General features: G+C 60.9%; 1 protein-coding gene across 2 annotated transcripts; it reads left to right on the top strand.

The window, feature by feature from the left end:
* The first annotated feature begins 1,080 nt into the window (after nucleotides 1-1,080).
* DAPK3 (death associated protein kinase 3) lies at nucleotides 1,081-24,363 on the top strand. 2 transcript variants are annotated; one of them, XM_070491743.1, is made up of 10 exons: nucleotides 1,081-1,208; nucleotides 2,161-2,318; nucleotides 2,809-2,826; nucleotides 8,166-8,526; nucleotides 8,742-8,871; nucleotides 9,204-9,252; nucleotides 9,908-9,934; nucleotides 11,174-11,326; nucleotides 12,034-12,079; nucleotides 12,474-24,363. In XM_070491743.1, exons 2-10 carry the CDS (start codon nucleotides 2,257-2,259, stop codon nucleotides 13,008-13,010), a joined length of 1,383 nt encoding a protein of 460 aa, XP_070347844.1. In that variant the 5' UTR covers nucleotides 1,081-1,208; nucleotides 2,161-2,256; the 3' UTR covers nucleotides 13,011-24,363. The 2 variants fall into 2 exon arrangements, with proteins under 2 accessions (XP_070347844.1, XP_044607692.1); XM_044751757.2 differs by lacking the exon at nucleotides 2,809-2,826 and having other exon boundaries at nucleotides 1,082-1,208.
* The last annotated feature ends 703 nt before the right edge of the window (nucleotides 24,364-25,066 follow it).

Here is a 25,066-nt window from a genome sequence, read left to right as displayed (position 1 = left end):
TGGGACAGAAGCATGACAATAGGAAAAACCCGGAATCTGAGTCAAGGACGGACTCGGTTAAGAATACCGTGTGACTGTCAGTTTGTTCGTTGTGACAAATGCACCATGCTAGTGTAAGAGGCAATCACAGGGGAACTGGGTGTGGAGAAGGTGCTGCTTTCGCTGTGAACTGCATGCAGTGCGCGCAGGAGGTAGACCAGAGCGGAGGAAGGCGGTCTCCGGGCAGAAGGAATAGCTCGTGCCAAGATCTGGGGTAGAAATGAGATGTCTGAGGCCAGAAGGAACACAAATGGGTTCAGACTGCAGTGAGCAAGGCGGAGACCATCATGATGGTAGGGCCATCGGCAGAGGCCAAAAGACGAGGTCTAGTGTCCGATGGCCTCTGAGGTGGTTCAGCATTAGCTTAGGGTCAGGCGTATCTGGGAACGAATCTCAGCTCTGCCATTTACCAGCTGTGTGACATTGGGTGGGCTACTTAACCTCTCTGGGTCTCAACTTCCCCATCTATAGAATGGGGGAAATATTAATATGTCTTAGCTTCTAAGGTTCTTGATTGATACATACTAAGGCTCAGTAAATGCTAACTGTTATTATCATGTATCTTGAGACAACAGGAGTCACAGTCGGATGTTCAACAATGAATGGCAACACCTGACTGACCTCATTTGCATTTTTATTTACATATTTGGAATATGGGTAACATTTTACAGAGGAGGAAACTGCCACTGAGGGACTAAGGCGGCCCGGGGGTCCCTGGCTGGGCTTTGGATTCGCGTCCTTACCGCCCGAGAGAGGCAGGAAGAGGGAGGCAGGACTTCAGCATCGCACCTCCCAGCTTCAGGACCCCGGTCAGAGGAGAGCGGGCGGGGCTGCCCAGGGGCCGGAAGTCGGTCTTGCGGCCTACGTAAGTTTGACCGGCGTCCAATATAGCCAATCATGTGCTGGAAGGGGAGTCTGTTGGCCAATGGCGAGGCGGCATCCGGGTGCGGAGGGCCGGACGCCTGCGGGCCTGGGTGGGAAGGCGGCGGAGGGCGGGGCGTCACGAGCGACGGGCTCGCTGACCAATGGGCGGTGGGATACGCCTCCCTGGGGGCGGGCACTGGCGGGCGCGGTGACGTCATCGCAGGTCAGCTCCTCGCAGGGGCTGCGGCGGCGGGGCCAGGGGAGGCGGCGGCGGCCAGCGCGGCGGAGGGACCGGTCCTCGGAGGGTGCGGAGCGGGCTCGGCCCGGGGCCGGCGGGCGGGGGGCCCTTGGGGGACGCGGGGGCACGTTTGGGGACCCTTGGCGTGACCGGGCCGGAGAAGGGGCTGGGCCGGGGCCTTGAGGGGCCTGGCGGCCTCGGGGACGCTTGAGCGGGGACGTTAGGGATTGGGGAAGAACTTGGAGGGTCCCTGGAGGGGTCATCGGGGTCTGCCTTGGAGCTTGTGCGAGGGTTGCGGGCGAAAGGCCATGGAGGGGACTCAGATGTGGCCCTTTGCGGGGGCCCTTTGTTTGGGGGAGAATGGGGGGTGGGGGGCTCTGATACCTGGAGGGGTGCCTTCCGGGAGTGGGTGGCCCGGGGGACGCAGGAATGGGCCGAGGGGGCTTGCAGGAGCCTGGAAGCCGTTGTCTAGTCCCTGGGGATTCAGGATGGGATGGAGCACAGCGCTGAGGAGGGTCTTAAGAGGCCTGCCGAGATCGGGGCGCCCGTGGGGCGACAGCATCAGGACCAGGAGGGGCGGAGGCCCCGATGGGCAGGGAGATGGGACTGTGTGGCCCTGGGACTAGTTAGGACGTGGAGCAGGGAGTCAGGGCGTGCCGGGGTTTGGGGTGTGAAGCGTGTGGGGGATCTTGCAGGAATGTCTGGGGTCTCCGATGAGCGGGTTGGAGGAAGGCAGAGAAAGGCTGGGGTGGTGTGTGGAAAGCTGGAGGTATGTGCCTGCTGGGAGTTATGGGGGCGAAGGTGGCACGGTGGGGCTTTCACCGACCTTGTGGGTGGCGTGGTGTCTAAATGAGATGCCACTGGAAGCTGGCCGGCTCGCTAAACCACACACGCCCTCCGAGGACCGTGGGACTTGAGCGTGGAGTGATGTGAAAGCTATTTCTGGCGAGCAGGTGGCCCCGTTTACCTAGGAGTAATGGCATCTCAGTCCTTCTTTCTTGTTTCTCTGTCTCCTCCAGGCTCACGGCTAGGGGGGCTCCCCGAGGTCCCGGCCCCAGGCTGCAGTGACTGGGCTTTTGCTGGAGCGGAAGGTGCTGGAAGGCAGCCCGGCCACCATGTCCACGTTCAGGCAGGAAGATGTGGAAGACCACTATGAGATGGGGGAGGAGCTGGGCAGGTGAGCAGCCCCCCCTGGCGGGGCTCGGCGGGGTGGGAGAGGCACGCGGGGCTTTTCTGGACGCATCTCTCCTCCTGTTCTTTGTTCTCTTCTCCAAGAGAGAATGAGTCAGGCTTCTGTGCTGGGGGAACCAGTTTGGGCTTTGGGGCCAGCCAGCCCCAGCCGTGAATTCCTGCTCTGAGGTCCTCTGTGCGTTTCCTCTGGGGAGACACTAACTGCGGTGTGAGCGCCGTGGAGGTTAGCAGTTTTTTGCTGGTGAAGCTCTGTCTGTCTCTTTAATCCTCTCGTGTGGAAGGCATTTAAGTCTCCCCACCCTGCCAACTGTTGAGCATTCTTGTGGGAAAAAGAGAAGGTTTCCCGTTCCAGCCAGGCAGCTGACTTCCTGCCTGGCCGGGCCTCGCAGCCCCCTGGGAACTACACCCCCCCCCCCCCCCCCCGACCTCGGACCAGCCAGGCACCATCCTTTTTTTTTTTTTTTTTTTTTTGGCAGAGTCTCAAACCTTATTTGGTGAGTTTGCTGCTGGCCGGCCTTCCCCAGCCCAGCCGCCTTGGCTGGCCCGGTGATGTCACCAGAAAGGAATGTAAATAACTGAGCCCTGTATCGGGCCTCTGCTGAGAGAGTGTTTGCGGCTCATTTGGGATCCTGAAGGGCTTCCTTTAGAGATTTTCTCTGTTGGGGCCGGCCTGGTGGCGCAGTGGTTAAGTGCACATGTTCCTCTTCTCAGTGGCCCGGGGTTCGCCGGTTCGGATCCTGGGTGCGGACACGGCACCGCTTGGCAAGCCATGCTGTGGCAGGTGTCCCACATATCAAGTAGAGGAGGATGGGCACAGATGTGAGCTCAGGGCCAGTCTTCCTCAGCAATAAAAAAAAAAAAAAAAAGGAGGATTGGCAGCAGATGTTAGCTCAGGGCTAATCTTCCTCAAAAAGAAAAAAAAAAAGAAATTTTCTCTGTTAGAGTGGTAGCAAATACAGCCTCCTTGCCTCTGAAGAAATCTCATGCTTTGTTGTTGAAAATGTGTTAGGACCTCTTCCTGACGGTCGCTTGGCAACAGTCTGCAAAATGTCACATGTGTGTTCTCTTTAGCCCACTGATTCCACTCCCAGGAGTGAATTCAGGGGAAATACGTACTGCACGGACCCAGTGACCTAGGACGGAATAGTTGCTATGGGGATGTTCTGTGAGCAAAAGATGGGAAGCCTCTTCAGTGGCCGACACAGCAACACCACATCCGTGGGTGGAATAATATGCAGCCGGTAAAAAGAGCCACATGGGAAAGTTATTGGAATTTTCTAGATAAACTGAGGATGAGAGAAGAGAAGTGACTTGCTCAAAGGGCATGCAGACCGGAAGTGGCAAAGCAGGATCCAGAACTTGAGACAAGGCCCCCTTGTCTGGAGCCAGAGCAAACGAAGATGAGCTCCGCCGGTTGGGGAGGGAGTGCGTGCTCACGCCCAGAACACCATCCTCTTTCGGGTGTGCACTTTGCCGCTCTGAAGTGGGCCCCCCTTGGTAAACTCCGGATTTCAGAGGCAGGAATGAGCTGGAATTCGGTTTCCAGCAGAACCGTGTCTTTCCCGGGTCTAATTCTCGACCGTCTTTGGAGAATTAGCTGCCGGAGGTCACCATGATTACAAGGCCCGGGAGTCAAGCTGGGCCACCTTTTCTTGTCCTGGGGGTCACAGGGCTCAGCGAACTGGGAGTGTGTGTGTGTGGGGGGGGGCGGTCTTTCTTCCCAATTCAACTTCGCATCGACCGTCTCGGGAGAAAATAAACCTGTGGTTGATGAGTCTGCGGGCTCCCACGTCCTGCGTGGGGTGTGCGTCTGTATCGGTCAGCTCCGGCTGCCTGAGCAAAGTGCCACTTTCGGGGCGGCTTACACAGTGGACACTCATCCTATCCTGGGGCTGGAGGCTGGAGTCTGCGATCACCGTGTCAACAGGGCTGGTTCCTCAGAGGCCTCTCTCTGTGGCTGTGGACGGCGGCTCCTCCCTGGGTCCTCACGTGGTCGTCCCTCTCTGCGTGTCTGTGTCCCCATCTCTTCTTATAAGGACACCAGTCCTATTGGATCAGGACCCACCCCAGTGGCCTCATTTTAACTTAATCGCTGCTTTTTTTTTTTTTTTAAGGAAGATTAGCCCTGAGCTAACATCTGCCAATCCTCCTCTTTTTGCTGAGGAAGACTGGCCCTGAGCTAACATCCATGCCCATCTTCCTCTACTTTCTATGTGGGACGCCTGCCGCAGCATGGCTTGCCAAGCGGTGCCGTGTCCGCACCCGGGATCTGAACCAGCGAACTCTGGCCCGCCAAAGCGGAATGTGCGCACTTAACCGCTGCGCCTCTGGGCCGGCCCCCTTAATCGCCTCTTTAAAGGCCCCATCTCCAGATAGTCACATTCTGAGGTCCCGGGGGTTGGGGCTTCAACTTAGGGACTTTTGGGGGACCCGGTTCAGCCCGTAACAGCATCTTTTTACCTGTTCTCGTGAGCCCGCTCTGACTTATCTTTGTGTGTTAGTTCAGCTTGGAGTAAAGCTAGCAGAAAAGAATCTTTGTGTTGGAAATTCAGGCCACATGTCCAGCGCTCAGCCCGGCGGTCCCGGCACGTGGTGGCTGCTCGGCATTTGGTGCCCTTGTCGTCAGGGAGTCATCGTGGGATGGGAGCTGGAAGAATTCGCTTGCTTGATATAGACGGGGGTGGAGGGGAAGGCATGTCAGGTGGGGGGAGTGTTAGCCGAGACTTGGAGGGCCCGGAGCATCACGGGCCAGGGGCTGTTGGGTTCGGCGGGCAGGACCTGAGCAGGAACACTGGGCTTACCTGGGCCCCTGGCTTTTATGTTAGTGGTGGCGTTTCCTGTTGGTGCCATAACAGGTTACCGTAGTTTGGTGGCTGAGAAGAACACGCATTGATTATCACAAAGGTCTGGGAGTCAGGCTTCTAAAATGGGTCTGCTGGGCGGGCCCTCCCGGAGGCCCCAGGGGAGGAGCGTGTCCCGCCTCCTCCAGCTTCCAGAGGCGCCGCGTCCTGGGCTCGGGGCCCCTTCTTCCGTCCGCACGGCCAGCAGCGCAGCGTCTCCATCTCGGCCTCTGACCCTCCCGCCTCCCTCTGCTCAGGACCCTGGGGTGACCCTGGGCCCCGGGAATCCAGGGTCGTCCCCCATCCCAGGGGCCTTAACTTAATTTGTCTGCAAAGTCCCCTCTGCCGTGAGAGGTGCCACGTCCATGGGTCCCGGGCTGTGGACGTGGTTGTGATTTCGGCTACCGTGGTCACAGATGGTTTCGCACCTCCCACGTGCCCGCCGTGAACTTCACGCACCTGCGTGTGCAGAGCGTACCTGTGAGCCCGCCATGGGCGCTGTCGCCCCTCAGTGCTAGCGAGGGCATCGGCCTAGGTGCCCGCTAGCTGCAGGTGTCCTGGGCACCACAGGAGGACCCGCTGACTGGGACACACCCAGTCGGGTCCCTTGGCTTTTCTGAGGGCCCTGCTGGCCTGGCAGAGGTACCCCTCACTCATGTGTCTGTGTCTCCTGCCTGGCCTGTCCTCCTTCTGCTGCCACCAACTTCAGGTGTCCCTCCTGTCCTCAGGGCCCGTCTCTGCCGTTCCTCCTCTACATGCTGTTGCCTATTTCCCCAAGATGTCGTGTGGTCTCCTTCCTCTTGCCCCCTGGTGTGCCTTGTTGCAATTTCTGGCCTGGCCTGTGTGCTCTCGGTCTGGGAATCGGTCTGTCCACTGACATGTTGTGTTACCGTGACCTCTTGATGCTGGGGTCAGCAGCCATGGCCTGTGCACTAACTCCCACCCTAGCCAGTGTCGTCTGGCCCACCCACGCGCCTGGAATGGGCTCTGGCTTATTTTTTAAAGATTTTATTTTTCCTTTTTTTCTCCCCAAAGCCCCCTGGTACATAGTTGTGTATTTTTAGTTGTGGGTCCTTCTAGTTGTGGCACGTGGGACGCCACCTCAGCATGGCCTGACGAGCGGTGCCATGTACGCGCCCAGGATCTGAACCAGCGAAACCCTGGGCCAGCAAAGCAGAGTATGCGAACCTAACGACTCGGCCGTGGGGCCGGCCTGCTCTGACTTGTTTTTAAGGGTTGTGAAAACGTACAGGAATTGTGGCAGAGACCACGCGGCCCGTGGAGCTTGAAGTATTTACAGTCTGGCCTTCTTCAGTCAACTGTCGAGTTAAAGCAAGTTACGATGACCGAGTTCCTAGACAGCAAAGGAATTTGGACATTGGGCGGCTCCCTGGCATGCGGTCAACAGACTTTGAGTCTCTCTCTTAAATAACAGCTGTCAGGAGATGTAATTCACATACCATATGGGTCACTCATTCCAAGTGTACGGTTTAGTGATCTTTGGTACATTCACAGAGTTGTGCAACCATCACCACTAAGTGATTCCAGAACATTCCATCACCCCAAAAATTCTGTCCCTGTCAGCAATCAACCGCCCCCCAGCCCCTGACCCCCACGAGCCCGCTCTCTGTCTGTGGATCTGCCTGTTCAGGACATTTCCCATCAATGGGGTCACACGCTGTGTGTCCTTCTGTGTCTGCTTCTCTCCCTGAGCGTCGTGTGTTCAGGTCCGTCCACTTGCGGCTGTTTCAGGGCCTCGCTCCTCTTCACGGCTGCGTCGTATCCCGGGGCGTGAATGGACCCACTGTGTATCCATTCTTGCACTGATGGGCACGCACTTGGCTTGTTCCCCCCTTTGGGCTGTTGGGAGTAATCCTGCTGTGAATATCTGTGTACAAGTCTCTGTGTGGACACGTGTTTTCATTTCTCTTGAGTGGACACCCAGGGGTGGAATTGTGGGTCACATGGAAACTTCTGGTTTAACCTTCTGAGGACCCGGCACACTGTCCCGCACAGTGGCTGCCCCGTTTTGCATTCCCACCCGCCATCCCTGAGGGTGCTGGGTTCTCCACGTCCTCGCTCTGCTCTCTTCTTTTGAAACTGGGTGCGCCTCCTTCAGCCTGCCTAGTGAACAAGAAGCTTTTTTTTTTATAATTTTTTTTTGTGGTGAGAACGATTGGCCCTGAGCTGACATCTGTGCCCGTGTTCCCCTGTTCTGTATGTGGGACGCCGCCACAGCGTGGCTTCATGAGCAGTGGGGATCCAAACCTGTGAACCCCAGGCTGCCGAACTGGAGCGTGCGAACTTAACCACTGCGCCACCGGGCCAGCCCCAAGAAGCGCTTTTGAAGTCAGTGGCTTTTCTTTCTTTTTTGTTAGATTTTTCAAAACGATGAAATACGCTGTGAAAAGTTGAATCAGAATGGAATGATATCAAATAAAAAGTAAAAACCCCTCTTCACTGGCCCCGTTCCCTCAGTACCACTCCCCAGAGTGTCTGTTGGTAACAGGTCAGCCTGTGTCCTCCAGACCTTTTTTCCCACGTGGACGCGTGTAAATCCATCTGTGCCGATGGGTACAGCCTGTACGCCTTTGAAACAGAAAGAGCTCCTTCTGTGTGTCGTTCTGCAGCTTTTGCCCCTGAGCAGGTCCTCGGGGACGCTGTCCTTGTCAGCTCACGGAGAGTCACCCCGTTCTTCTTCATGACTGCGTAAGATTCCGCCGGACCCACCGTGATGGGTTCCAGCGCCCTTCTGATCAGCGTCGAGCTGTTTCTGTCCCTCTCACTGTGGCAGGAGTGTCAGGTGGCCATCGTGTTACATGCCGCTTTGCACTCACATAGCAGCACCTTCCACGAAAATTCTCCGAGGCTGTGGGGACAGTGCCTGGCACCAGGAGCTGGGACAGTGTTGCCTGAGGAGGCCGTGGCAGCCCGGTTCCTCTCGGCGCATGCTCACCTCTCCTCCTCTCCTCTCCCCTCCCCTCCTCCCGCAGCGGCCAGTTCGCGATCGTGCGCAAGTGCCGGCAGAAGGGCACGGGCAAGGAGTACGCGGCCAAGTTCATCAAGAAGCGCCGCCTGTCGTCCAGCCGGCGGGGGGTGAGCCGGGAGGAGATCGAGCGGGAGGTGAACATCCTGCGGGAGATCCGGCACCCCAACATCATCACGCTACACGACATCTTCGAGAACAAGACCGACGTCGTGCTCATCCTGGAGCTGGTCTCGGGCGGCGAGCTCTTCGACTTCCTGGCCGAGAAGGAGTCGCTGACGGAGGACGAGGCCACGCAGTTCCTCAAGCAGATCCTGGACGGCGTGCACTACCTGCACTCCAAGCGCATCGCCCACTTCGACCTCAAGGTGAGCCCCGCGGGGCCCTCGGGACGGAGCGGCAGGGGCTGGCTGTCAGGGCCCAGAACGCACACCCCAGACCCATCGCTGCCCAGGGGCCAGGAGACGGACCGGCTCAGGCCTGGGCCAGTGAGGGGGTGCCAGGGAAATCGGGGCGCTGTTCCCGGGACTCGGGGCTGGCAGAAGCCGCAGAGGCCCCCTTACACCGCCATGCTCCCCCCCAGCCAGAAAACATCATGCTCCTGGACAAGAACGTGCCCAACCCGCGGATCAAGCTCATCGACTTCGGCATCGCCCACAAGATCGAGGCGGGGAATGAGTTCAAGAACATCTTTGGCACCCCGGAGTTTGTGGGTGAGGCCCTGCGGGGATGTCGCGGCTCGCGGCTTCGGGGGGGCATCACTGAGGACTTGTGGCTGGCTCCTGGGTGCCTGGCCCACTGCCCTGGGGTTTCCCCTCCCAGCGCCAGTGTCGGGTACATGGGAGCTCGACGCCTCAGCTTGGTGGCTGTCACCGTCCAGGCCTTCCTGCCTGAGAGCTGGCCCTGCCCGCCTGTGCCTTCATTTCTTTGGGGACCAGATGGTCACCTGACAGTGGGGCTGTGCTGCTCCCCGAGGCCGCGTCCCCAGGGCCGCCTCACACCTCCAGCACCTGAGCCTGCGCCTTCTCTCTCCCTGTGCCCGCAGCGCCCGAGATTGTCAACTACGAGCCCCTGGGCCTGGAGGCAGACATGTGGTGAGTGGGGGCAGCGGGGGCCCAACACACACCCCGGGATGCAGCATCTCTGCTCCCCAGCGCGTCCCCTGCCCGTCCCAGGAGCTCCCGGCCACAGCTGCAGGCGGGGACACAGCCCATCCTTGTGGTCCTGGTGTCATGGGGTGTGGGCGGGCCAGCCTGCTGCCTTAAAACGGGGGTTGGCAGGTTACGGCCCACGGGCCAGAGCAGGCCCACGAGCCAGAAGTGGCTCTCTCCTTTTTAAAGGGTTAGTTAAAAATGAAACAGGTGAGCGTGTGACAGACCGTTGGTGGCCCACAAAGCCTGAAATATTCGCTCCTCTGTAGAAAAAGTTTGCCAACCCCGCCTTCGAGCACAGCAGGCCCCGGGGAGGGTCCCACGCCTGCGTGGTCTGTGGCTGCAATGTGCTGACCTCCCCCACCCCAGCCGGTGGAGCCTTGACAGGCAGGCGCAGCCAGACGTGCTGAAGTGTCCCCACCGAGACCCCCGGAGCGGGAGAGGGGAAGGGACTTGGCCTGGGTCGCGCAGACCCCTGCTGCCCGCCTGGCCCCCGAGCCTTGGGTGCTGGACCCCCAGCCGTCTAGAGGCCCTGGGAGTCGGGGTGCTGCGCCCCACGGCCGAGCTGACCCTCGTCTCTCCCGTGTGTTCTCTGCAGGAGCATCGGCGTCATCACCTACATCCTGTAAGTGCCTGGTGGCCTGCCTGCTGCCCCGCTGGGCCCGTGGACTCAGGAGGAGGGGCTCGGGCCGCCACGGGGCTGAGTGAGCTGTGGGTGGGGGCTGGGTGAGCGAGTGAAGGACCCTGTGCAAGAGAGAAAGGTGTGGTTCCCGTCTCAGGCTTCTGACTGACTGACTGGATCAGGGCCCCGTGACCCGTCCTCGGGGGATAATGTGCTCGAGCAGCTTGCAGAACCCGGGGAGACAGTTGACTTCCCAGGACCAGCTGATCAGAGGCTGAGATAAGGGATTCAGATGAACAGCCAGAGGAGGAGGCACAGATGGAAGGTGACAGCCGACAGGGCCCACGCACGGGAGCTTCTGTCCCCGTGGAGCTGGGGCGCACCACCCTCCAGGTGTGGATGTGTTCAACCCGGAACCCCGCTCTCCATCACCTAGGCAGGGTTCATTAACCCTTGGCCGTGGGTGATTAGCTCAGTGCCCAGCCGCTCTCCTCCCCAGAGGTCGGAGGTCAGAGGTCGGGGTGAGGATGAGAGTGCCATCCCTATAATCCCGTGGCTGGTCCCCTGGCCACCAGCTCCATCCTTAGGGCTTTCCAGAAGTCACCTCATTATCATAAGCTCAGGTGCGGCTGAAGGGGGCTTGTTAGGAATAACAAGACGCTCCTGCATCTTTGTCACCCTGGAGCTATTTCAGAATCCAGGACGCCGAATATTCTAAATGCTCCCACCGTCTCAGCTCTTATCGCTTAGGAAGTTGAAGGGTTTGGGCAGCTGTGAGCCTGAGGACAGGGACGGGGACCAGTACATACTTGTTCCCGTGAGTCCCAGGGGCGTGCTGTGGCCACCTCAGTGCAGCATAGGGAGGCACCCGACGCCGTCACCGTTGGTGGGCACCCCGCCGTGCGCCGTGATGGTATTGGCAAGGAGGCCCCCCGGGAAGTTACTGGTTGGCCCCCTGGAGTCACTAGACGTTTTGGGGGAGATGCTTTGAGGTTCCATGGAGACTGTGGCTGTCGCTTTAGCACGTGTCGGTGGCTGGCAGTGACTCTGCTGCCTTCCCGTTGGTGGCCAGGGCGTGGCTGGGGGAGAGAATGCGGGTGCGAGGGGTGGCCGGGGCCCCCGCCACCGTCCTCGGCATCTGGGCCCGCTGTGGGCCTGGCAGAGTGGCGCGGCTCCCCTGGCCGCGGCCTGGTCGTGGAGCGAGCGCGTGCAGGGGACCTGAGCCCCGCGTCCGTCTCCCAGCCTGAGCGGCGCGTCCCCGTTCCTGGGCGAGACCAAGCAAGAGACGCTGACCAACATCTCGGCCGTGAACTATGACTTCGACGAGGAGTACTTCAGCAACACCAGTGAGCTGGCCAAGGACTTCATCCGCCGGCTGCTCGTCAAAGACCCCAAGTAGGCGCCCTGGGCCCCGGGGGGGGCGGGGGGCCCAGAACGGGCGGGGGACCCAGAGCTCGTCTTTCCGAGCCGGCCCCTCCTTGTACCTGGGAATCAGACGTGGCTCCCGCTTGGGCAGGAGACTACGATGGATGACGCCGGTTGGGCCACCCCATGTCTTAAGAAGCTTTTCATGTGTTGCCAACGTTTAAAATAAGTTTCACGTAAAAGTCTAGGTGGCTGTTTTCTTCTAGAAAAAACCTAAAATTCCTGGCAGAGCCCTCATTCACGGGGAGGTGCTCCCATGGGCCGCGATCCTCCCTGTTGAGTGCCACCCATTCCTCTCGCCTGCCCAGCCCCTCCTGTGGGTGCCTGACTTTGCGAGACGCCAACATTAGGTCTCGACCCTGTTTATAAAAACCCTCGGAAAACACGGAGACCCCACAGGCCCCTCATGGGCTCCTCGTGGTGGGCCCGGCAGAGCGGATGCTCTCTGCATGTAGATTCAGGGTCATTTCAGGGACTTGCCCCTGGGCTGGAGGGTGACTTAGAGGTTTGGGGGTCCCCAGGGGCAGGGGTCTGTGGATCGGCCCTAGGATGGGCCTGAGGGCAGAGCTGTGGCGGGCAGAGCCTGGAACACCTTCCCGGCTCTCTGCCCGGCTCTTCCTGCCAGCTCGGGGGAAGATGGCACACGTGTGGGTAACCAGGGCGGGGGCCTCTTCTAGGAGGAGAATGACCATCGCCCAGAGCCTGGAGCATTCCTGGATCAAGGTAAGGGGGGCTGCTCCCACTGGAGGAGGGCGGGTGTGACAAGCCCTCAGCATCTGGGGAGGGTCCCCAGGGGAGTGGGCCTGGACGGTGGGGGGCTGGAATCCAGGGCCCCTCTGTGAAACTTCCCAGAAAGGGGTCATCTCTAGGTCAAGGTCAGGATGGACAGCCTTCTGGAAAGGGCCAGAGGGCCAGTGTTTTTGGCTCCGCGGCCTCTGGTATAACTGCTCAGCTGGGCCATCGTAGCAGAAAGCTCCGCGAGCCATAGGTATTCGAATGGGCACGGCCGTGTGCCAATAAAACTTTATTTACAAAAGCAAGCGGAGGGCCGGACATGGCCCTCAGTGGGCCTCTGCCTCCTGGCCCTCGCGCCATGTGCCCCCTCCTCCGCCTGCAGGCGATCCGGCGCCGGAACGTGCGGCGAGAGGACAGCGGCAGGAAGCCGGAGCGGCGGCGCCTGAAGACGTCCCGCCTCAAGGAGTACACCATCAAGTCGCACTCCAGCATGCCCCCCAACAACACCTACGTCAACTTCGAGCGCTTCTCCAAGGTGCTGGAGGAGGTGGCGGCCGCCGAGGAGGGCCTGCGCGGGCTCGAGCACAGCCGGCGCCTGTTCCACGAGGACATCGAGGCGCTGACGGCCATCTACGAGGAGAAGGAGGCCTGGTACCGGGAGGAGAATGAGAGCATCGGCCAGGACCTGCGGCGGCTGCGGCAGGAGCTGCACAAGACCGAGGCGCTGCAGCGGCAGGCCCAGGAGGAGGCCAAGGGCGCCCTGCTGGGGGCCAGCGGGCTCAAGCGCCGCTTCAGCCGCCTGGAGAACCGCTACGAGGCCCTGGCCAAGCAGGTGGCCTCCGAGATGCGCTTCGTGCAGGAGCTGGTGCGCGCCCTGGAGCAGGAGAAGCTGCAGGGCGGGGAGTGCAGCCTCCGCTAGGGCCGCGGCGCGGGCCCCGGGCGGGCGCGGTGACGAGAGCGCCGGGCTGGGCTGGGCTGCCCCCGCTGGGCCCTGGGGTTCACGGCCGAGGGGAGGGGCTCTGCCCCCGGAAGACGGGGCGGCCCAGGCGGTCTTCTCCGCACGGCCCATCGCCCCCTGCTCGGCCCTCTTCTGCAGCATCGCGGACTCGGGGGGCTTCCGGGGCAGCATCGCCTCAGGACTCGGTCACCTCTGCAAGGGGTTGGTCCCGCCAGGACGGAACCAGCCACAGTGGACACAGGTGCCTTGTGCCTGGCCGGGCGGCTGCCTTTGTGTCTAGGACCTGGGTCGGGGGGGGTCCAAGTACACGGAGCCTCGGGGAGGGGGCTGCGAGTGCCCCGGGCTCGCCTCAGGCTCAGAACTGCAGGGGCCCCTGCTGGACCCCCCGGCCCCTCCTCTTCTGGAAACGGGAGGCAGCTCCCTCGGCGTCAGCGGTGGAGGTGGCTGTGCGCCCGGCTCTCCCAGCGCCCCCCGTCACAGGTCTGGCAGTGGGCACCGGGGCCAGAGCTGACGAGCTGACCCAGCTCCCGAGGACGTGTGGGTCTGGAGGTGCATAGGGGAGCGTGTGGCTGGGCCCAGTGCTCAGATGCAGTAAAGGTGACACCTGTGGAAACTGTCTCTTCCCTTCCTGAGGTGGGGGTGGGGGCGCCCGCTGACGAGGGGGCGACGGGTCATGAGCCATCTCTGCCTGGTGACCCTCCCAGCGGGCATGCTGTGGAGCAGCACCCTTCTCTCCAGCTCCCTAACAGTGCCGAGTCCAGGCTCTGGCGACACAGCCCCTGACGTGCCTCAGCCGCCAGCAGGGGTCCCACCCCTCCTTCGCTCCCTTCCCCAGTGCTGCCTTTTGAATCATTAGGGTCCCGGGCCAGCACCCCTTGGGCTGGGCTGCATGGAGTAGGCACAGCCAGGATGCCGTGCAAAGGCCCATGGGCCCAGCGCTCCCCTCGGCACAGAGCTGAGCTCCGTCCTGGCCTGTGCTGGTGTTTCCCTGGGTGCATCTAGCCAGAACCCCCAACAGGTGGTTGCCTCGGGGACCCGGCGTTGGACTAGGGAGTGAAGGGGCCGTGGTGGCAGCAGTGCCACTGGGCGCCGCTAGGTGCCGCCCTGGAGCAGGGCCTCGGGCCCCAGAGAAGGTGCCCAGGTCCCGGCTTCAGTGAACCGGGAGTCGGGGGGCCCAGCCGGTGGCCGCTCTGGGCTGGCTTCTCTGCTGCAAGTCATGTTAACCGAGGGCCACCTGTGCAGCCCCGAGCCCGAGTGACTCTCAGGACAGAGGCCAGCCAGGCCGAGGGCAGAGGGAGCCGGGCGGGTGGGCTGGCGTTCCAGCTGCGGCCCCTAGCTGGGGCCACCAGGATGCTGCCGGGCCGAGGCAGGGCCTTGGGACCTGGCTCTGGGATCCGGCGGAGGGGTCTTCCCTCTGCGAGCTGCACTGTGTCCCGTGTGCACGCCTCTGCCAGCACATGCCTGCCCGAAGTCCAAGGACATGGCCCCACGGCCGTCACCTGCAGCTGTTCCTTGCTCAGCCAGGCAGGGTCCAACCTTGCTGGTCACCCGGCGCTGTGGCCTCGCCAGGCTCTGTCTCCCTCTCCGTCCGCTGCCTGTCCCTGTGCTCCTTGGCAGGAAGGGGACACCCGGGGTGTGGCTGCCGTGACGGGCTCAGCTGGCCTCTGGTTCTTGTGGTTGCAGTGAGATGGAAGCTTCCAGCAGCCAGAACGGTCCCAGAGGGGTTTCCCGTCCCTTTGAGCCGTTGGGTCACACGTGGCCCCGCCCTGCCTCGGGCCGCCTTGGGGGGGGGGGGGCGACCTTGCTGACCTTGCAGCCCCGCGGTCTGGAATGTGGCCCCCAGAGGCCCTTCCGCCCTCCTTCCCAGGAGCCGCATCCTGAGCCTTCGGCAGCCCCGTCATCCTCCTGTTAGCTTGTTCACACCGAGGGGCACCTTCCCCCTTGTTTGTTCTTTTACTTTAATTTTGAAAAAAATCGAGATAAGACTCATCATCAAATTCATCCCTTTTTTGCCTTCTTTTTCTGGCCAACAACTTCCACTCTTAAAATTTCAACAAAGTTCAGCTCATCAGGCGGTCAGACCTACTCAGGGTTCCCCGGTCGGTCTGTGACTATCCTTTTGGGACCCAGTCCGGCCTGTAGGCGGCGTCTGATGGTTGGGTCCCTTGGGGCTTACAGACACGACTCTGGGCAGCGAATTCCCAGCCGTCACGTTGGGAAACACAGCCGGCTGGGATGGGACAGGGGTGCCCCGATGGGCATAAGTCATGTGACTTCAATAGACCATAGTCTGCAGTGCCCTCTGTCTCCCGTGGAAAAGGAGGGCCTTCCGTGCGGGCCCGAGGGTCTCCAGACTCGGCGGCGGTGGGGGGGGGTCGGCTGCAGGCTCCCTGGAGTCCCCAGGGGGCCAGGAGACAGCCTTCAGCCGGCCAGAGTTCATCTGGTCCTGCCACACTGAGCCGTGTGTCGGGCGCTGGGAGACAGCGGTGGGAGGGCGAGACGGCGTCTGTCTCCTGGGGGAGAGACAGGGGCCCTCACCTGTCCAGCCTTTCTGGTTAAAACTGGGTAGAAACCGAAACTTGCTTTGGACTCGCGCCTACCTTCTCAGTGTCCAGAGCGCCTCCATGCTGCGGGGCCAAGCTCCCCACATTTGTGCAGGGGGTGCTGGGCAGGCGTCCTTGCTCTGGGGACGATCTCTGCCCCACCCTCCCGAGCTGGGTTCTTCTGGGTGGCTCGGCTCAGTGCAGCCTCAGTTTCCTCAGTCTGTCAGTTTGGGTCCCAGGGGACCCCGTTGGGGTCGTAAAGCACCTCACGAGGGTGTCCAGCCCACGCAAGCATGTGGCAAATGGTACTGCCCCTTGGCAGAGCCCACGGCTGATACGCTGTTGCTCACCCCGACTGCGGCAGGCAGACCCCAAGATGGCCCCTGAGCGTCCCCACCTCCTGCTCTTCACTCCCGTGAGAGAGGGCTGGCCTGCTGGCGGGTTCTAACCAATTGGACAGCATAAAGCTGATGAGGTCACGTCCGTGATTAGACTCCATAAGGTCATGACTTCTGTCTTGCTGGCACGCTCTCTCCTGGGCTGGCTTTGAAGCAAGCTGCCACGGTGGAGAGGTCCACATGGGGACCAGCCAGCGAGGAATGACACCCGCCAGCCACAGGAGTGGCCTCAGAAGCGGGTCCTTCCCCAGTCGGGCCTTCAGATAAAACCCAGCCCTGCCTTGGGTTGCAGTGGGCTCGCAGCCTCTGGAGGGACCCTGCACAGAGGCCCCAGGTAAGCCACGCACAGATTCCCGACCCACAGACGCTGCGAGAGAACGTGCGTATGTTTTCTCAAGCTACTCAGTCTGTGGGGCGTTGTTACGTGGCGGTAGCTGGCTGATACAGACGGGGCCATTCGGCGAGGCTGCACAGCGGGGGCTCCCTGCCATCTGGTTTTGCTTTTTGCAAAATGGGAATGTCGTCTTCTCTGCTTCTGAAGGTGGGCTGGAGGCAGGGACTGGGGGCCACGAATTCCGCTCCTCCAGCTGGCGGGAGTCAGGCCAGACCTGCCCGCAGGTTGGCTCAGGGTTTGGCTGCAGGGCTGTGTGCACGAGGCTCGTATGAAGGAAGGGGTTTAAAGCTTAGGTTTGTCTACGAAGCAAGGCTCGTGCGCAAGGTGGCGAGTGAGGGCGGCCCTGCCCCTAAATGGCAGAGTGACCTCGGGCAGGTTACCCGCTCCCTGCCTCAATGGTCCCTTTCCCCATCAGAGAAGCTGTGAGGATTAAGGGGGAGCCGTAGAGGCTGCTGCAGTCGTATGCTGCTGCGTTCCCATCAGCGGTAAAGCTCATCCAATCGGAGTCTCTGAGCTGGATGAGACCGGGAGGCTGGGGTGCTCACGGCGGGGCCCATTCTGCACACGTACGTTAGCAGACACCCCGGGCAGGGAGGGGTGGGGGTGGGGGAGCGGGCACGTGGTCACGATCGTGACTCTGAAGCCACGCCACCCAGCTCTGGAATCCCAGCTCTGTGACATAGTGGTCCTGCGACTCTGGGCAAGCTGTCCCCTCTGTAGAGTGGGAACAAGGGAATCATCCTCATGGGTTGGTTTTGAAGATGAAATGGATTAAGATACGTAAAGTGCTTAAAACAGGGCTGGTCACAGCAGCCAAAACATGGAAGAAACACCAGTGTCCATGGACGGATGATGGAGAAACACAGTGTGTCCATCCACACCCTGGAATATTACGCAGCCGTGAAAAGGAAGGAGAGCCTGACACCTGCTCCCACGTGGACGGACCTGGAGGACGTGATGCTCAGTGACGTGAGCCAGACACAGAAGGACACACACTGTGTGGTCCACTCACAGGAGGTCCCCAGAGGAGCCACAGCCACAGAGACAGAAAGTGAATGGGGGGCCAGGGGCTGGGGGAGGGGTGGGAGTCAGTGTTTCCTGGGGACAGAGCTTCAGTTTGGGGAGACGGAAAGTTCTGGAGACGGATGGAGGGGACGGTGGCACAACCGTGTGAATGTGCTTCTTGCGGCTGAGCTGGGCCCTTAAAATTGATGAAGATGGTGAATTTTACGCTCTGTTTATTTCCCCACACACACGAAAGGCGGGTGTTAGGAAACACGGCATCCTTTGTTATTCGTGACAAGCCCCTTTCAACCACATCTAACTTTATGCCAGTGGAGTGACTCTTGGAGTACGGGGACTGGTGGCCAAGAGACCAACCACATGACCAGAGGGACAGAGCTCTCAGCCTCCCCCGAGGGGCTGGGGACTGAGTTAATCACCAACGGCCAGTGATTTAGTCGTGCCTGTGTACTGGGTCCTCTCGGAGACCCTGGATGAAGGGGTCCAGAGAACTTCCGGGGGGTGGACATGTGGAGGGGCAGGGGGCGGGGGCCCCGGTCGGGTGTGGACGCCCCTTCCTCATACCTCACTCTGAGTATCTCTCCCACCTGGCTGTCCCTGAGTTATAGTCAACAAACGGGTGATAGGAAAGAGCTTTCCCGAGTTCTACAAGCTGTTCTAGCAAATTCTCGGACCCAAGGAGGGGGTCTTGGTGACCCCGGTTTATAGCCGGCCGGTCAGAAGCACAAGAGGCCGGGACTTGGGGCCGGCGTCTGAAGCAGGGGCCGTCCTACGGGGCCGGGCCCTGGACCTGTGGGGTCTGCCTGCTCACTGCGGGTAGACAGCGTCACAATTGCTGAATGGGACGGAAACCCCACACCTCGGGGTCGGACGGGCCGTGAGAGGAGAGAACGAGAAAGTTGTCCTTTACATTCCAAGTCAGCAAGAGTGTGACCCTGGGTCCAGTTGGCAGAAGGATAAATTGGGGTCACGTACCAGGTGGCCACTGTGGGTTGAAGTGTGTCCCTAGAAAGAGGCGTTGAAGTCTGTGACCTTACTGGGAAATGGGCACATTGCAGCTGTCATTAGTTAAGATGAGGTCAGATCGGACTAGGGTGGGCCCCAATCCACTGGCAGGTGTCCTTATAAGAAGGCACATGAATGGGGCTGGCCCGGTGGCATAGTGGTTAAGTTTGCGAAATCTGCTTTGGTGGCCTGGGGTTCGTGGGTTCAGATCCTGGGCGCGGACCTACACACGGCTCATCAAGTCATGCTCCAGTGGCGTCCCACATACACAATAGAGGAAGACGGGCACAGATGTTAGCTCAGGGCCAATCTTCCTCACCAAAAAAAAAAATAGAACGCACGTGAAGACACAGACATGGGGAGCAGATGAACATGTGATGACAGAGGCCGAGCCTGGAGTGACGCGTCTATGAGCTGATGAACCCCAAGGATTGCTGGAGCCCCCAGGACCTGGGAGAGGCAGGAAGGACCCTCCCCTGGAGCCTGCAGAGGGAGCGTGACACCTGGATTTCAACTGCTGAACTCCAAACCGTGCAAGAATAGATTTCTGTTATTTTAAGACGCTGAGTTTGTGGTCATTTGTCACGGCAGCCACAGGGCACAAATACGGGGCTCCGAGGTGGGAGTGAAGCCATCGTGGCTGCCCGTGCCCGGGTGCTGAGCCTGATGTCTCCCGACTGGCCCTTTTGGCCGTTTCTAGAGTCCTCGCACCTGGCTGTTTCCAGCCTCGGCTCCCTCAGGCCAGGAAGTGTCCCTGCTGTGGTTTCCAGGTTGGCAGTGTCCCCTCCCCAGCCCCCGACAGAGCCCCTGTCTTGCTCCCCCGGTGGAACCTGGCCATCGGGTTCCCCCCTTCGGGGTGAGGCCCTGTCAGAAAGTTCCCCGCGTGGGCAGAAAGCCCCTTGGCCAGCAGAGAGGAGGGCCAGGAGGCGCGGGGACCCGGGCTGAGGCAGAGGAGGGAGGGGGCGTCTGGTATCTGGGTGGCCCAGCAGAAAGCCCGGCGGACTTCAGCCTGAGCAGGGTCACGTAGACAGGCCTGGGAGCGGTCGCCCGGGCTGGACGGGGACAGAGATGCTGCCCGTGGCTGGGCTGCTGACCTGGGGTCCGTGGGGTCAGCGACTGGGGTTTTGTCGCATCCTGATCACCCTATTAGAGAGGGCGGGAGTCCCGCGTGGGGTAGTGGGGATGGCCAAACTCGAGAAAGACTCACAGCCTAGGGGGGAAACCGCAGGCTCCACGGGACCCCTCGGGGGGTGCACTCGGGGCCAGAGAGAACGCCAGGGCCGCGGGAGGCAGACATGGTAGGGACCGGCGGGCGAGGGGCCCTGATTCCGGGTGGAGGATGTCACTGGCTTTCTAGAATGCTCCGTGGGGCCGGCAGGGGATCAGCAGCCCCTGCACCTGGTCCCCTCACTCAGGAGGGCATCGTCTAGTGGACGTCGTCCTCAGGGGGCGCCGTGGGGAGGCCACCGGAGGCCCTCCCGGCTTTACGCCTGGGCCCTAATTTTAGGCCTGGACTAAGTCACACACCACCTGCAAGATGAGTCAGCGGTCCTGGGTTCAGACGCGGCCACCTCTCCGGGCGCCAGCATGGCCCTCCCTCTGGACGCTGCTGGCTCCGTCTGCCCCCAAGGGTGGCGGCAGGGGTGAGAGAAAGGACGTGTCGGGGGCCAGCACACTCCAGGCGCCCCCCTTGTCGGATCTTGGGGCCCGGGTGTCCCCTTGCCACGCCGGGCCTTGTAGGTCAGAGGGCATGGGGCAGGTGCTGGAGAAGGGGGGCGGCCCAGCCCGCGGCCGCTGCGCTCCGGACCATATTGGGGCAAGAAGCGGCGCCGCTATTAATAACCAGGTGGCCGCCTATAAAGCCAGGCCCGCCAGCCGCCCGCGGCTCCTTCAGCCCCGAGACCTTTAGCCCCCCTGTTGTGAAAAGAAAAAAAAAGTAAGTACCAAGACCACCTCCCCAACCCCCCGCCCGGCCCCCCTCGCTGGGCGGCCTGCAAAGTGACACAGAACAGTGGTGAAATGACACACCCACGCAAAGGACACGGCACACGGCCTCGGGTACCTAACTGTCCCCGGCGGCTGGGGCGTCCCGGCGGGGACGAGGGCCGGAGGAGGCGGAGGGGGGGGCCGGGTCTCCTCCTCGTGGCTTCTCCTTGTCCCCGAGGGGACGGAGCCAGGCGGCCCCAGAGTGCGTGTGTGTCTTGCGGCGGTGGCTGGCTCCCCTCGGGAGCCCCCGGAGCCCCTGGTGTCCCCCCATCCCCTGGGGTTTTGTATCTGGAATGTCCCTTAGGGGAGGACTTACAGGCCCGTCTGGAAATGAGCCCCCGTTTGCGTCCATTGAACCCCAAGACGCCTCTGCTCTGGGAGCTGCCCCCGTCCCCCGCCACCTTGACGGATGCCAGAGAAGCTCAAAGGGGACAGGGAGGCGATGAGGCCACCTCTTGGGCGCCACCCCCAGAATGCGCTGGGTGGATATGGGGGGCTCCCTGGTGGCAGCACGGGGCGTGTGGTGGTCTGAAGCCATCGGCTGCCCGTCTGTCCCCGTCAGCCCACTCCTCGCCCCGCTGGCCCCAAGGACGCCCGCTCAGGGGCCTGGCGGCTGGAGGATGGGGTGCCCCCGGAGGTGGCGGCCCTGGCCTTGTTGGGACGTGGTGGGGGTGGGGGCGCCGGCAGAGGACGTGCTGATGGAAGGGCCGGCTGAGTGCTGCTTGACGGGAGTGGCAAGTGCTTGGGGTGGGGGGGTCCCGAAATAGAGTGAGCGGAGGGGGGCAGGGGGACGGGCGTGCGGCCTCGCCCCCCACCTCTGGGCCTCTGCCTCTCTCCTCCCACGGCTGGTAGGACATTGAGGGCAGGGCCCAGGGATGGAGTTCTGGTGGGGCAAGCGGGGGCTCCCGTGGGATACTTTGCACGAAGGTTGCCGGTCCGTCTGTCTGTCTGCAGGGGGCTGGGGTGGGGTAGGGTCTCCCCAGCAGGGAGGGGCTCAGATGGGCTTCCCACTGCAGGGGAGCCACGGAAGAGCAGCCAGGTTCCAGCAAGGGGCCCAGTGGGGTCCCCCTGTCCCCTGGGCCGCCAGCAGTCCTGCAGGGTCCTTCCACGGGGTGGGCCCCCTGGCGCCCCGGGCCCTGCTGGCAGCAAGGAAGGGGGGCTGCGGGCAGGCCTGGCCCGGCCAAGTTCCTTGGGGTGGGGGATGACTTGGCTTGGGAGGGTGTCAGCCACGGGACGTGGGGCACGCTGGCGTGTGGCAGGGTCTGGACCCGTCCTGGGCTCCCAGCCCCTTCCCAAGGTCTTGCCTGCACAGCGTGGGGACACGGCAGGGCTGGCCCCGGTCTCTGCCCTTGGGCCAAGGTCCCCCCTCAGCGCTGCTGACATCGGGGCCGGGTCATCTCTGGGGGGCCGTCCCAGGCGCTGAGGGGGGCTGAGCAGCGTCCCTGGCCCCCACCCACTTGATGCCAGGAGCCCCCCCAGTGTGACACCCGCAGATGTCCCCAGACGTCCCCCGGTGTCCCCCAGGGGGCAGGGTTGCCTCTAGCTGAGAGTTCGTGGCCTTGAACGTTTCAAGAAGGTGGAGGTCTCGGTGCTGGGGGTCCCGGGGTGGCGCGTGGGCGAGCTTTCTAACTTTCGGTGGTCACATGCTTCGTTCTGACGTGACTCAGGAAGCTGAGGTTTTCCCGGTGACGCCAGCGCCACAGTTTCCTCTTCAAACGAATTTAGTCCAAATCAATAAAATAAGTGAGACCCATAAAGAGAACATGAGTCATTGTGGGGGGTCTGCGGCCCCGGCCCCCCTGTAGAGGGACCTCCGAGGACTCCGGAGGGGTTTCCGGGAGGCCGGCCGCGATAGGGTCCCCAGGAGCTGGGGGAGCCCAGAGGTGACGGTTCGGCCGCCTGTCACACGCTGGGCTGTGCAGTCTCCAGGGCGTCCCAGCCTGGGGTCCCGGGGAGGCCGCCCGGCACTTGGGGCGAGGGGTGCGTCGGTTCATCTTGGGGTTCTGTCCGTGAGGCCAGGGGCTGCCGGGAAGGCGCAGGTTAGCGTAGCCGACGGCATCGCCGCGCCCACAGCCGCCGGCCGGGTTCTCTGGGCCCCTGGGTGCTTCTGGGAGGGACAAGGGAGCTCCTCTGGGATGTGGGTGGGAAGACGAGGCCAGACGGGCCTGGGGTGAGTGGGCTGGCCATGTTTCCTCGGCTGGGGAAGCCCACAGGGTCGGCATTTGACAGACTTCGAGCTCAAATCTCAGCTCTGCTGAGTGACCTTGGGCAAGTCCTCTCCCTCTCTGAGCCCTAGAGAAATGGGGCCTAGAACAATCAGATCTCTCGAGGAGGTTGACCCTGAGTAGGGTGACCAGCTGTCTCGGCTTGCCCGGGGCTCCCAGGACGGGGACTTTCAGTGCTAAAACCAGGACAGTTTGGGCAAACTGGGACAAGGCGGTCACGGCATTGCTGCTGCCCTCATCTTTTCTTTTTTTAAATTGTGGTGAAATATCAACAACATAAAATTTGCCTTTTTGCCCATTTTTGAGTGTACAGCTCAGCAGCATGAAGCAAGTCACACTGTTGTGCAACCAGCCCCTCCATCCGTCTCCAGAACTTTCCGTCTCCCCAAACTGCAGCTCTGTCCCCAGGAAACACTGACTCCCACCCCTCCCCCAGCCCCTGGCCCCCCATCCACTTTCTGTCTCTGTGGCTGTGGCTCCTCTGGGGACCTCCTGTGAGTGGACCACACAGTGTGTGTCCCTCTGTGTCTGGCTCACGTCATTGAGCATCACGTCCTCCAGGTCCTTCCACGTGGGAGCAGGTGTCAGGCTCTCCTTCCTTTTCACGGCTGCGTAATATTCCAGGCTGTGGATGGACACACTGTGTGGGTCCCTCATCCATCCACGGACACTGGGGATGTTTGAAAGTTCTGGGCATCGCGCTGCTGTGAACACGGGTGTGCAGCTGTCTCTTTGGGACCCTGATTTCAATTCTTTGGATATTCACCCAGAAGTGGGACCGTGGGGGTCATACAGTGATTCGATGTCTAATTTTTTGAGGAGCTGCCAGATCGTTTCCTGCAGTGGCTGCCCGGTCATTCCCACCAGCCACGCGCGAGGGGCCAATTTCTCCACATCCTCCAACATTTGTTTTCTTCCATTTTTTCACGTTGCTCACGCTGTTGCCACTGTTCTCGAAAGGACTCAGGTGCCCGGGTGGCCGGGCAGGGCTCAGGCTGCCAGGAGCCACCTCTCCCAGGTTCCCATCCCATCCTGGACTATTTTGGGCCCGGTGACCGGCAGATCACCTTTGCCGCGCTCCGTGCCCGTGGCAAAGGGCGAGGCTTGGCAGCCCCCCAGGGCTTCCTCCGGGTCCTGCCCCAGCCCTCGCTCGGGGCGGGACGCAGCGACCTCAGTCCCAGCTGTCCCCTGAGACCCTCGGCTCCAGACCTGGTCTACACGGCGCCGCTCAGCAAGCATTTTCTGCAAAGGGGCAGAAAGTACATAGTTTCCTCTCTGCAGATGAGCAGATCCCTCTGGAAGCTTCCGAGCTCAGCTGTCGCAGGCCCGCCGCAGATGACACGTTCCAAAACGCGCGTGGCCGCATGCCAATAAAGCTTTATTTCTGGACGATGAAATTTGAATTCCACGTAATTTGCATGTGTCACGAAATTTAATTCTTCTTGCTATTTTTTTTTTCCCCTGACCATTTAAAAATGTGAAACCGTGCTTAGCTGGCAGCCTGTGCAAAATCTCGCCGTGGGCGGGATTCAGCCCGCGGGCCACAGTCTGCAGATCGACAGACTGCACACCCAGTAAATGTTTGTTGAATGAAACAACGTTTAGGGCCCTGTGAAGCCACGTGCCCGATTTGTTACCATGACAGTAATGTGCCGTTAATGAGTAGACGGGCATGAATGCGTTTTTTTTGATTCAAGTCACAAATGTTGAAAATGTCACTGAATAAAAAAATTCACGTTGGGTATTTTGTTTTTCCTTATCCAATCCTAAAGGACTTTTTAAACAGCTTTGTTGAGATAGAATTAACGTACCGTAACATTTACCCATGGAATGTGTTCACTTCAGAATTTTTTTTGTCTGTTTGTAGGATGTGCAATCGATTTTAGAAAATTTTGTCACCCCCATAAAGAAGCCCCATTAGCAGTCACTCCCCACCCCTCCCCCAGCCCCTGGCCTCCCATCCACTTTCTGTCTCTGTGGATGTGGCTCCTCTGGGGACCTCCTGTGAGTGGAACACACAGTGTGTGTCCTTCTGTGTCTGGCTCATGTCCCTGAGCATCACGCCCTCCAGGTCCGTCCACGTTGGAGCAGGTGTCAGGATTGCCTTCCTTTTCACGGCTGCGTAATATTCCAGGCTGTGGATGGACACACTGTGTGGACCCATCATGTGTCAGCGGACACTTGGGGTTGTTTCCACCTTTTGGTGACTGTGAATCATGCTGCTGTGAACATGTGTGGACGTGTTGTTGTCAGATCACCTGTTTTCAATGCTTTGGGTGTATTTCTAGGAGTGGAATTGCTGGGTTATATGATAATTGGTTCTTTTCTCTTTTTCCCCCATAATTTCCCTATGCTCCCCAGCTTTGTCCAAACCTGTCTGGACTGCGAGTTTTTCCTGCTGCCGCAGGGTGTCACCTCAGGTCAGGGGGCACCCCGTCCTCTC

Source organism: Equus asinus, chromosome 20, assembly GCF_041296235.1.
Source record: "Equus asinus isolate D_3611 breed Donkey chromosome 20, EquAss-T2T_v2, whole genome shotgun sequence".
Taxonomy (NCBI): domain Eukaryota; kingdom Metazoa; phylum Chordata; class Mammalia; order Perissodactyla; family Equidae; genus Equus; species Equus asinus.
This window is presented reverse-complemented; position numbering and strand designations above follow the sequence as displayed.